Below are 13,513 nucleotides of genomic sequence, written 5' to 3' on the forward strand. Positions count from 1 at the left end.
GCAACCACCGGGCCGCGAGGCAGCTGAGACGCGCGCTCCCCCCGCCCCGCGCCGCAGCCGCAGCAGGCCCGGCGCAGCTGCACAACCCACCGTCCCCAGACACCGGCGGTCCCCGGAGGGGAAACGATTGACACAGCTGCCTGCACCGCGCCCGGCCCTCCCCCACCACGTGCGCCTCCGGCGGCCCGGGGCTGGCCCTGACTCCCGAGCCGGGCGGGCCGCGACCGCGGGAGCTGCTCCACCCGCCGCCCGATCCCGCTCCCGCAACCGCGCGGGGCTCTCGCAACCGCAACCTCGCGGACCGGGACTACAACTCCCGTCGGGCCCCGCGGCCGGGCCAATGGCGGGCGCGGGCGCGTGCGGGGCGCGGCGCGGCGCCTGCGCGGCGGTTTGAGTAAGCGGCCGCGCGATTGGCTGCGGGGTCGGACGCCGCGCGGGGCCTGTGGGAAGCGAGTGACGGAGCGAGCGGCTGTTGGAGGAAGGAGGTGGGGGCCGGAGCGCAAATGGCGTTGAAATGGTTCAGGCCCCTGTTCAAACTCCTGTGCTGACCATTCACCGGCGGAAGCGGCGGCGCAGGAGGCGGCGGCGACCCAGCGGCGGCACGTAGCGGGCTTGGCGGCCCGGGAGGCCCTGCCCAGGCCCGGCTGGGGCGCTCGAGGCCCGGAGGGAAGTTGCGGTGCCGCCGCTCCTCCCCCCTTCACCGGTTTCCTATTTACCGCGAGCGGAGTCGCGGGGTCTGACGGCGGCGGAGCCCTCGCCGCTCTCCGCGCACCAGCGGGCCCCGTCCTTCCGCGCGGGACGCCAGCGCCCGCCCGTGGGCCGTTGGGGCGGGAGAGGCAGAGGCGGCCGGAGGCTACAGCACTCGCCAGGCGCCGAGGGTGAGTGCGGTCTGGGCGGCTGCCTGGGCCGGAGCGAGCCGGCGGGGGACGGGAGGCTGGCTGTCTCCCCGCCCGGGTCGGAGGAAGTTGGGCAGGGACACCCGAACTCTCTATTATTTGTCCCTTTTCTGAGTTCTTCTCGGGCGGCTGCTGATCTACTTCCCGCCCCAGCCGCGCCGAGTGTGCCGGCTCAGCCCGGAGTCCTGGCCCGCTCCCTCCGCCCGGCGCCTCCGAGGCCTGGGCGGCCCGGGATTCGGTGGCCCAGGCTTCCGGGGCGTCGGGAGCGACGTCCCTTCTTGGGCGGTGGGGGCGGGGAGCAGGAAAGTTGCGTGAGCTCCGGCCGGAGGGGGGGCCGCCGCTCGCGCTGCCCCCTGCGCGCTGGCAGCCGCAGGTGAGGGTTTCTGGGGGGCTAGCTTTGCCCCTTCAGGCTTCATTGCCGAAGGGACTCCCCTAAAACCTCGGGGAGCCGAAAGACTCTTGATTTGGACGGGGGCAAGTGTGAGGACTTAGCGTACTTCCCTGAAAATTGACTTTGGCTAAGGAAGGAAAAGGCCCAGCGGCCGAAAATACTTAGTTTTGAATCATCCCTTCTTTGGAAGTGGAAGCCTGAGCAACATAGCTTGTGTACTTGAAATAGACTTAACATAGTGTCAAGTATGTCCGCATCCTTATTTCTTACTGTATACACACTTCACACTGTAGGCTTACATAATGCCATCACAATAATCTGTCTAATGACTTTTTAAAAAATATTACTTTTATTGAATTCAAAGAGGAAGGGAGGGGGAGATAGAAACATTAATGATGAGAGAGAATCACTGATTGGCTGCCTCCTGCACAACCCCCCACCGGGACCGAGCCCACAACCCAGGCATGTGCCCTCGACTGGAATCGAACCTGGGACTCTTCAGTCTGCAGGCACTCTATCCACTGAGCCAAACCAGCCAGGGCTGTCTAGTGTCTTTTTAAAAACAGACATGGAAAACTGTGAAGGAAATGAAAAGTAGGGGAAGTTATATAATGAACTCTCATGTACTCATCTCTCAGATTTAAGTTAACTCCACTGAAATTTTCTCATTTACACACTTTACCTTCCACACCCCTTGAAGTGAGAGAATCCTTGACATCATTTCTTCAGTATTTTAGTATTTCTTTGTAAAAGACAAATTCTTTTTAAAGATATAAGCATGATTTTTCTTTAAAATAACTCCTTACCATTAAATATTTACCTTCAGACTTTCAGCTTGCAGCTGATTCCAGGACCATTTTTGCAGTGAGTTTTTCTGATGTGGGTCTAAAGGAGCTCAAGTCTAGGTTTTTGGTTTGGCCTTCAGTCAACATTTTTAGGTCATTACTGTGTAAGTGTGTCCAGAACATTCCAGCTTTGTTGGGATCTGTGTGTAAATGTAGGTTTGTAGATCAAGGCTTTACATTCTTGGAGGAATGAAAATAAAGCAAAATTACTTCAGTTTGTAATTCTTGTAACTGCCAAATATACTTAATTTTGTTTAGGCAGTACTTAAAAAAGACAATAAGATTCTTTAGTGTAAATCTCCAGTAGAAGGGAAAAAAGTTCTGTGATACGTTAAAAGGTTTTCAAACAATTTATGGACTCTTAATCTTAATTCAGGTGTGTATGATGGTTAAATTATTATTTTGTCAAATTAGAATTGGCCTCTAACCAAACACCAGAGGGAGAAATTCTCTACTGAATATAGAGAAAACTAAGTTTATAGTGATTAACACAGGGAAAACATTTAAAGGATAGATCAAGTATATTTAAAAATATGTCAGAAAAGAAAAATCAAAACAAAAATATATGTCGGATATCATTCCAGTTGTAAGGATGAAGATTTTTTTCAAGCTCCTAGGCAATTGTTCATTTTTTGCTAGTTATATTTAAATATTTAAACTTAGAATGTCAAAGAAACGGAAAAGAGTTGGTAGTGTTTAAAGAGTACTTGTATGGTAACTTGTTTTTAACAATGTTTGACTCTTCTGATTTACTGTCCTGAAATTTTTTCCTAGATTTGTTATTAAAATGTAGATAATTCAGATGAAACCATTTATTTTTTATAAAGCAAATAGGAAAATAAAGTTACATGTTTCTGTTGCTTCGTTTAATAATCCAAGGAGTATTGTAATATGCTGGAGTTGGCCAGCTCCAAAAACTGTAACTAAGCAATGATCACAGGCCTATAGGGTTAAGGATGAGAGAATAAGTATGGTTGCTTGTGCTTAGGGAGATGACCAACTAAATAATAAATATACGTGTGTGTGTGTGTATATATTAAAACTGCATGTTTTAATATATATAAATATGTATAGTTATTCCTCACCAGACGATATTGTTTCCATTGATTTTTAGAGAGAGTGGAAGGGAGAGAAGAAGGAGGGGGGAGAGAGAAAAACATCCATGTCATATCGATTGACTGCCTTCCGCACTCACCCTGACTAGGGCTGGGAATGGAACCTGTAAGCCAGGTACTTGCCCTTGACTAGGAATTGAACCCTCGAGACCCTTCTGTATGGTACTCTAACCTACACTGGCCAGGGCTAATGAGTATTTTTCAAGTCACACTTCAAAATTACATTAGACCAAGAATTAGAATTTAAGGTTGGGTTAAAAACTGCATGTTTTAATATATGAGAAAATTGCACAATTTTCCCGATTTTCTCCCAATTTCCCCAATTTTCTCCCTCATGTTAGTAAGTCTTCTGAAATTTCAAAGAACTAAATTTAGTCATTTAATGTTTCTGAAAAATGTACATACATATATTTAATATATTTTTATTAATTGCAGAGGGAAAGGGAGAGGGGGAGAGAGAGAGAGAGAGAGAGAAACATCAATGATGAGAGAGAATCATGAATTGGCTGCTTCCTGCATGCCCCACACTAGGGATCAAGACCACAAACCGGGCATGTGCCCTGACTGGAAACCATGACCTCCTGATTTATAGGTTGGTGCTCAACCCTTGAGCCACTGGACACTCGACCACTGAGCTAGGCCAGCTGGGTGAAAAACGTAAATATTTTGTGCTTAAGATTATATATTCGGGAAAATCACCCTTAAGATTACCTTTAAAGGTAAAAGGGATGTTGTTAAGAATAGATTCATTTGAAACAAAATAAAATTGATGTTCCACTAGAAGTTGGTTTTGTGTAAGCAGCATATGAATATAAAAATTTGACATGGGCCCTAGCCAGTTTGGCTCAGTGGATAGAGCGTCGGCCTGTGGACTGAAGGGTTCGATTCTGGCCTAGGGCATGTACCTCCATTGCAGGCTCCTCCCCAGCCCTCGCCCTGGTCAGGGCACATGCAGGAGGCAACCAATCGATGTGTTTCTCTCACATCAATACTTTTCTTTGTCTTTCTCCCACTCTTTCTAAAATCAATGGAAAAATATCCTAGGGTGAAGATTTAAAAAACAATTTTTGACATGGAAGTCAATAGAGTAAAAAATTTGCCTCTCTCTTTACACCCCCACCCCATATTTATTTAACAATTTTTAAAGATTTGTATCTTTTTTTTTAATGTTTTTTATTGATTTCAGAGAGGAAGGGAGAGACACAGAAACATCAACAATGAGAGAATCATTTATCAACTGCCTCCTGCACACCCCCCACTGGGGACTGAGCCCACAACCTGGGCATGTGCCCTTGACCAGAACCGAACCTGGGACCTTTCAGTTCACAGGCCGCTGCTGTATCCACAGAACCAAACCGGCTAGGGCAAGATTTGTATCTTGAATGTTGAAAAGCCACATGGGGAGAATCCCTGGGTTCTTAATTTTATTTTCAGTGTTAATACTTAAGTATTTGGTGATTATATATATTCTTTTTTATTTTTTCTCACAGAGAATATGAAACAGGTGTCAAAATGACATCCAGATTTGGGAAAACATACAGTAGGAAAGGCGGAAATGGCAGTTCAAAATTTGATGAAGTCTTTTCCAACAAACGGACCACCCTTAGCACAAAATGGGGAGAGACCACGTTTATGGCTAAATTAGGTCAGAAGAGGCCCAATTTCAAATCAGATATCCAAGAAATTCCGAAGAAACCTAAGGTGGAAGAAGAAAATACTGGCGATCCTTTTGGATTTGATAGCGATGATGAATCTCTACCAGTTTCTTCAAAGAATTTAGCCCAGGGTAAGGGTTCCTCTCATTCAGAAACTAGTGAAGCTGCTCAGCTGGAAGACGTCACTTGTGTACTTGAAGCTAATAACAAAATTAGTCATGTGGTGGATGAAGACAGTGTTGTATCTGATAAATGCTTACATTTGGAGGATTCTTTGCTTGAGAAAGAAAAGAGCACAAACCGAATCTTAGAAGACGATGCAAGCAAAAGTAGTTGTGCTAAATTAATGACTTTAGGTAAGTTTTTATTTTCTTTATGAGTTAAAGAGCTTTATGTAAGCCATTTAGTTAAAGGATTTAAATTCTTTAACTATACTTGGGTTTTCTTTCTACTTTTATGATTAATGTGGACTAAAATAATTTTGTAGAAGAGATTTAAAAACTTTAAAGAAACCAATTGGGGGTTGAAATTTTACTTAAACAACTTGGATAATGTTTCCAGACTTACTCATTTTGGGAACAGTCTTTCATAAATCCCTAACTTCAATTCCAATAAGAAACATCACTTTTGTTTGTTTGTTTTAAATTACATGATTATACTCATGTAATCTTTTATATATATATATTTTTTTTATTGATTTCAGAGAGGAAAGTAGAGGGAGAGAGATAGAAACATCAATAATGAGAGAGAATCATTGATTGGCTGCCTCCTGCATGCCCAACACTGGGGATTGAGCCTGCAACCTGGGCATGTGGCCTGACCAGGAATTGAACCATGACCTCCTGGTTCATAGGTCGATGCTCAACCGCTGAGCCACACCAGCTGGGCAGAAACATCTCTTTTTGTTGGGTTAGGATTATACAATATCTAATTTTTATTACTGTGGAGGATTTGGATGGTTACTGATAATGAAAATGAGATGAGCATTTACAATGAGGATTAGGTTTAGGAGTGTTAGGCTTTCTTTCTAAATTAGTTTACTAGTAGAAAGATTAAGGAGGTACTGAGTACAAACATTGAAGAATTAAACTTCATTGCAAATTGAGACTAGCCTGTAGTCTGTTTGGCACAGGAAGCAACTTCGATTAATAAATTTTAATCCACAAAATCAGATGTGTTTTTAAAATGTTAATTTGTAAATCTGGCATCTAGTGTTCATTCCTAAAACAATACAGTGGGGCCTTGACTTACGAATTGAATTCGTTCCGTGACGGAGCTCGTAACTCAAATTTCTCGTATGTCAAATCATAAAGTGAACGAGTGAGACACGTGATGCTGGGCTGATGTTGTGGCGTTCACTGTGACGTTCGCTGCGCCAACTAGCGGTGGGGTATCTGAAGCTGGCTCCTAACCCGAATTTTAGCTCGCAACTCAAAGCAAAAAATCGGCCGAGAGACAGCTTGTATCTCGAAAAACTCGTTAGTCGGGACACTCGTAAGTCAAGGCCCCACTGTATGTTTTATCAGTTGTGTACCCCTACTCCTTTTGTAAAGGAATTGAGACTTATAGTAAATGATAAAAGTGTAGTTAACTAAAAGATTGAAGAGCTGCCTGGTCGGAGTAGCTCAGTTGGTTGAGTGTGTCATTCTATGCACTGAAAGGTTGCTGGTTCGATTCCTGGTCAGGGAAATAACCCCATTGATGTTTCCCTCCCTCCCTTCCTCCCTTCCTCCCTTCTTTCCTTCCTTCCTTCCTTCTTTCCTTCCTCTCTAAGCGTGTCCTCTGGTGAGGATTAAAAAACAAAAGGCTGAAGAGCTAAGATTGGAGGTGGCAGGGGAGACAGCATGCACCTTATCAGCAATAGGACAAGGATGGCACTAGTTGAAAACCAACCTTAGTTCTTGACTTATTGGCAAAGTTTAGTAATGTAATATGAAAGGTTATGTAGATCTCACATTTTGAAAAGTTAAAGATAAAATTTTCTTAGTATTCAGTTCTTGAGAAGAATTTGTATTTTGAGGCTTTTAATATTGGGGGTCTCAAACAATATGATAAAAGTCTTTGCCTTGAATAGTTTTAGTAACAATGCTGAACCTTTTTCACTCTTTTTCTCACCCTTGGATTAGAGCAGTGGTCGCCAACCGGTGGCCTGTGAGGTCCAAAAGGTTGGTGACGGCTGGATTAGAGGATGAGCCAGCTGTTATTGTCATTCCCTTGATCCTCCTGGTTAATTCTCATTTGGCTGTCTTTATGCTTTGCTCACATTTTCCCTGAAGCATTGTTCATAACTTTTCAGAAAAAGGCAGAGCATAAAAACTATTTCCCAGATCAGCTCCTAAAAATCCTATCTAATAATAGTCAAACATGGTAATTGACCATACCTTCGCTACGCCTCCCATTGGCTAATCAGCGAGATATACAAATTAACTGCCAACAAAGATGGCGGTTAATTTGCACACATAGGTGCGAAGCGGCGGAGCGAAGACTGAAGGCGGCTCCGGCCGGAGCGAAGGCCTGGGTCCCGGGTGCCGGAGGAAAACCGGTGATGACAGCCAGGGGAAGGGAAGGCCTATTGCACGAATCTTTTTGTGCAACAGGCCTCTAGTGTATTATAACTGAGCCAAGATGAAGAGGTCTAGGATCAGCTAGTGGCAGAATTGGGATGAGATTAATTTATTCATTTTCAATATGTTGAGCAGCTACTGTGTGTCCTGAACTGTGCTAAGGCTCTGGGAATGCTGTTACACTTTAGTTGTATAGTGTTTTTACAGTCATATCTTTCTGTCCTCTGATAGTTGATCCACATGGGGCAGATAGGCTGGAGGAAGGAAGATGAGGCTGGGGAAGTGGTAAAACTGGTCATGGAAGGCAGACATAGGCTTCTTTCTCCACGTGCTGTCTTTTGAAGAATAGCGCATCACTGGCAGGCAGAGGGGTAGCAAGAGGATGAATGTTTATGTGGAGCAGGACTAGGTAATGTCCAGCCTGCGGCGGGCTGTATAAGGCCCTCAAAATCATGGGTCTGGCCCTGCCAAGACAACTGCAGTGGGACTCGAAATTCAATAAATCTAGGAGCTTTTTCATAGCAACATATATTTATATTAAGTGAATTATATTAAACGAAATGATGTTATAAATATGCAAATGGTTGTTGGCAGAGAAAAGATTCTCCACCCCTATGTAGAGGCAGAATGGGAACTGAAAGTTAAATATTCAAAGGCAGCAATTGCATATATAGCTTTGCTGGTGTTACATCTATATTATATATACGTCCAAACTGCCATGTGAAGTTGTTTGGTGGGGACTAGAAACAGTTTTCTGTAAAAGTGAGATATTTGCTTCCTAGGCTCATGTAGCTGAATTGTAGTTTTGGTGTTGACACTGTGTGGCCTGACTGAGAATCCAAACTCCATTTTAATGGGTTTGTGAAAAGAAAATGTATATTAAAGTACACATGAATAGATGTCCATCTTCTTTCTTCCTTTTCAAGGCACCCTTATAGGGTATGATACTGTGAATATTTCTTTTTTTTTTTTTTCCTCTTCTCCTTTGGCCATCCAGAGCTGCAGCAACACTGGCAACCCCCTGTAGGATAAGAGGGGAACTTTGAGAGAGTGCTTTTAAGTCTCCTAAGTTGTTGTTATATAAAAGATTTATAAGTTCATATGTTTACAAGTTGGTTATAGTTCTGGGAATATTGTTACATGTTATGACCTCTTTTTCCTTTGCCTCTCCCCTGTAAAATTTGGATTCCCCATGTATCAATTTTTTTTTTATTCCCCATGTATCTAAACTCTTTTCTTGTATTATGCTTGTCAGGTTGTCATTGCCTTTATTCTCATTCAGAAAGCCTTCTGATTTTATAGAAGTTTAGAAACTCAAACCTAAGGTTTTTTCTTTTTTGTTTTTTATTAGTCCACATCTGAGGATATTTTTTCCATTGATATTTAGAGAGAGTGAAAAGGAAGAGGGAGGGAGAGAACATAGGTGTGAGAAAGACATATCAATTGGTTGCCTCCCGCATGTACCCCCACCGGGACGGGGATCTAATCTGCAAACCAGGTATGTACCCTTGACTGAGAATCGAACCCGAGACCTGAGACCCTCCAGTATGCAAACCAACACTCTACCACTGAGCCACGCCAGCCAGGGCCAAACCTAAGTTTTTGATAAAAGGAATCCATAAATCTAAAGTGGATCCTAACTTTTTTGAATTAGAGATCCTTTTGAGAATAAAATTTTGGATTTCAGATAAAAGTGTTTGTACACCTACTTAGGTCTCAGGAATCTCTGAAATCCTTTGCAGGTCATGTTAAAGACATAGGCTTCAGGTGTTTTATTCAAGAATTTTTGAGAAATTTTATGACCAAGCATATTTAGAGTGTACAAGTTAAGTTCCATAGCATCGTTCCAGTAAAATGTTTCTGTTCATTCAGATCACTTTTAACTAGATAATTAGAGTAGTCCCCCCTTATCTGCAGGGGTTACACTCTCAGACCTCCAGTGGATGCCTTAAATCATAGATAGTACTGAACCCTATATATTGTTTTTATTCTATACATGCATACTTATGGTAAAGGTTAATTTGTAAATTAGTCACAGAGATTAACAACAACAATAATAAAATAGGACAATTATTACAATATACTGTAATAAAAGTTATGTGAATTGCTTTGGGGTCATTAAGTAAAGTAAGGTTTACTTCAAACAAGCACTGTGATACCATGACAGTCATCTGATAACCAAAAAGGCTACTAAGTGACTAATAGATGGGTAGCATATACAGTGTGGATATGCTGGACAAAGGGATAATTTATGTCCTGGCAGGTTGGAGCGGGATGGCGAGATATTTCATCACACTACTCAGAATGGTGCACAATATAAAACTTAATGAATTGTTTATTTGTGTAATTTTCCATTTAATAATTTCAGATTCTGGTGAACTGTGGAATATTAAAACTGGAAAACGAAACTGCATATAAGGGTGGGGGCACTGTTGTACATCATATCAGTGTAAAGGGCTTATCTAAGCTCAAACTTATATCATTTCTCTTGACATTAGTGATCTCTTGCTCTTTAGGGTAGTTTGTGGTTAATTTTTAGGTGCTATTAAAATTCATTTTAAATATTTTATACTGGATAGTATATCAAAAATTGTGGCTTATTTGAAGAGGTAACTCAGAATGAGGTCATGGTAAAACATAATGGTTGCCATTTTCCTAATAGATGCTTGATGGGTAAGGGAACAAGAAGATTACAAACTGAATGAGAACTGCAAAAAACTATTCAGTTGGTAAAATGTCCTAATTTTTTATTTAAAAAAGCTAAACTAAACTAAAAACTTACCAGTGTATGGCAAATCTTGTTTCATCTATTTTACACACTACTATTTCCACCTTTTATCCTCTACCCTGCATTATTTCAAGGCAGATTTAGGATTTTCTGTTTCATTTGCAAATACTTAGTTGCAGTTGCTATTAAAACCAGTGAGTTCTCAAACAAGTGTGCCACTTAAAAATGACTGTTAACAGGACTTAAAGGTTTGCCCTTTTAAGAGATCTTGGAACATTCTTTAGTGTAGAATCCAGGGCTGTGTGCATTAAGGGTGAAAGAAAGCTTCTCTTGCCTTTTATATGAGGTTACTTCCATTTTCCACCTGTGCTTTCTGCTCTGGGTTTTTAATCTGGTGTCTAGAATAAAGTATGCAAAGACTTATATTTCTGCTTGGCACACTTTACTTGCCAGCCAGCTGGGATTCAGTCTACACATCCTGCCAAATATTGAGATAACTACTGCATAGGCTTCTAACTTGCATGACTGGTTTTGTAGCCAGTAAAATTTCTTCCATTTACTTAAAGCTGTACTGAAAATATGTGTAAGTTAGAGGGATGTTACTGTCAGGAAGTTAACTTTGATTTAGAGCTAAGGATGATTTTTAGAAAGGGTAATGATCTATTCTGAAAGCTTAAAGTAGGCCAGGAACTTGTGACTTGGGGTAAGATTATCATCTGCTCATTGGATAAAGTACAAGTGATTAATGACGATTATTAAAGAACTAGAGGCCTGGTGCACGAAATGCATGCACGGGTAGGGTCCCCAAGCCTGGCTGGCGATCAGGACCCATCGGGGCCTTCCTTCCCCTGGCTGCTGGCTGCTGGCTGCTGGCTGCCAGCCGGGGCCTTCCTTTGTTCTGCGCCACCCACTGGTGGTCAGTGCATGTCACAGTGAGTGGTTGAGCTCCCAGTTGGTTGAACTCCCAAGGGGACAATTTGCATATTAGCCTTTTATTATATAGGATTCTGAAAGTATAGTATCAGCAAGAGTTACTTGCCTAAATTTAGATTTTGAATGTATTTGTTGAATAAACTATACTTAAGTCATAACTAAAATCAAGTTCTTTTAAGAGAAGTGCCTAAGTCTCAGCCATAAAAAAAGAAAAAAGAAGTCTTACCCTTTCAACAGCATGGATAGACCTCCTAGAGGGTATTATGCTAAATGGAATACTTCAGTTAGAGAAAGACAAATGCCATATGATTTCACTCATCTGTGGAATATAGAACAAAATAAATGAACAAACAAAATTGAAATAGACTCATAGATACAGACTGACTAATGGTTGTCACAGGGGAGGGAGGTTGAGGGGCTGGGTGAAGGCATTAAGAAGTACCAATTGGCCCTAGCTGGCTTGGCTCAGTGGATAGAGCATAGGCCTGTGGACTGAAGGATCCTGGGTTTGATTCTGGTCAAGGGCACATGCCTGAGTTGCGGGTTCGGTCCCCAGTAGGATGCGTGCAAGAGGCATCCAATCAGTGATTCTCATCATTGATGTTTCTCTCCCTCTCCCTTCCTCTCTGAGATCAATAAAAAAATATATTTAAAAAAAAAGAAGTACCAGTTGGTAGTTACAAATAGTCAGAGGGATGTAAAATAGGGAATATAGTCAATATATGGTGCCAGGTGAGTATTGGAAATATTGGGGGGAGCACTGTGAAGTTTATGATTGTTTGACCACTGTGCCATATACCTGAAACTAATACAAAATGATATTGGGAATGTAAACTATTAATAAATAAGTTTAAAAAGAAGTGGGTAAGATTCCTATTATTCATTAAGTTCCTATTTTGTGCTGAGCCCTTTATATATCAACTAGAGGCCCGGTGCACAAAAATTTGTGCACTCGGGGGGAAGGGGGGGTCCCTCAGCCTGGCTTGTGCCCTCTCGCAGTCTGGGACCCCTCAGTAGATAACGACCTGCTGGCTTAGGCCTGCTCCTGGGTGGCAGAGGGCAGGCCCAATCCCTAGGTGCAGCCCCTGGTCAGGCTCAGAGCAGGGCTGATTGGGGAGTTGGGCCATCGCCCCCGTCATGCACAGAGCAGGGCAGATTGGGAGGTTGCGATGCCACCCTCAGTCACGCTCAGGGTAGGGCTGATTGGGGGGTTGGGGCACCACCCCCTATCACACTCAAGGCAGGGTCAATGGGGAGGTTGCAGCGCCACCCCCTATTATGCACAGAGCAGGGCCCATCAGGGGGTTGGGGAGCTCCCCCCTGTCATGCACAGAGCAGGGCCCATCAGGGGGTTGGGGAGCTCCCCCCGTCACGCACAGAGCAGGGCCCATCAGGGGGTTGGGGAGCTCCCCCCTGTCACACACAGAGTAGGGCCGATAGGGGAGTTAGGGCACCGCCCCCTGTCACCCACAGAGCAGGGCCGATCAGGGGGTTGGAGCGCTGCCACTGTCACACTCAGGGCAGGGCCGATGGGGAGGTTATGGCTCTACCCCGTCACACACAGAGCAGGGCCTGTGTGTGTGTGTGTGTGGGCGGGGGGGTTGGGGCGCCGCCCCCTGTCACACACAGAGCAGGGCCGATCAGGGTGTTGGGACATCGCACCCTGTCACACACAGAGCCGCAGGGGGTTGGGGCGCCACCCCCTGTCACACACAGAGCCGGAGGGTGATCAGGGGGTTTGGGCGCTGCCCCCTGTCACGCTGATCCGGTGCCAGGAGGCCTCGCAGCTCCGCTGATCCCAGTGCTGGGAGGCATATTACCCTTTTACTATATAGGATAGAGGCCTGGGGGCCGGCTGGTTTACCCTGAAGGGTGTCCTGGATCAGGGTGTGGGTCCCCACTGGGGTGCCTGGCCAGCCTGGATGAGGGGATGATGGCTGTTTGCAGCTGGTCACACACCCTTCAGGGTGGGGGTCCCCACTGGGGTGCCTGGCCAGTCTGCCTGAGGGCTGCTTTCAGGCTGACTGAAGCTCCCAACCGCTCCTTTTTTTTCTTTTTTTTTTTTTTTTCTTCTGGGCCAGCTTTAGCTCTGGCTCTAGCTCTGAGGCTTCCGCTGCTGGTTTGTTTGCCGTTCTATAATCGAAACAATGTATAACTTCAGCTCTGAGATCCCAGCCGGCTATATTTGTTAGAATGTTTCAAACTGCCAGCTCAGAGGCAAGTCAGGCAGGAACGTTGGAGTCTGCAGTCCCTGGAGCAAGCAAGCCTCGCGTTCACTTCCAGCTGCCTGGCTGCCGGCCGCCATCTTGGCTGACAGTTAATTTGCATAAGGATACGCTGATTAGCCAAACGGAAGGGTAGCGGTCGTACGCCAATTACCATGTTT

General features: G+C 44.4%; 1 protein-coding gene across 2 annotated transcripts in view; it reads left to right on the top strand.

Moving 5' to 3' along the window:
- The first annotated feature begins 457 nt into the window (after positions 1 to 457).
- WAPL (WAPL cohesin release factor) overlaps positions 458 to 13,513 on the top strand; it is a 118,450-nt gene continuing 105,394 nt past the window's right edge. For both annotated transcript variants that reach the window (XM_070433216.1, XM_070433217.1), the window contains exons 1-2: positions 458 to 878; positions 4,738 to 5,258. In XM_070433216.1, coding sequence (XP_070289317.1) covers positions 4,760 to 5,258 — 499 coding nt within the window. In that variant the 5' untranslated portion in view covers positions 458 to 878; positions 4,738 to 4,759. The remainder of the gene's footprint in view (positions 879 to 4,737; positions 5,259 to 13,513) is intronic.

The sequence above is a fragment of the Myotis yumanensis genome, unplaced genomic scaffold, assembly GCF_028538775.1.
Source record: "Myotis yumanensis isolate MYYU_CA2020_CCGP unplaced genomic scaffold, mMyoYum1.0.hap1 SCAF_13, whole genome shotgun sequence".
NCBI lineage: Eukaryota > Metazoa > Chordata > Mammalia > Chiroptera > Vespertilionidae > Myotis > Myotis yumanensis.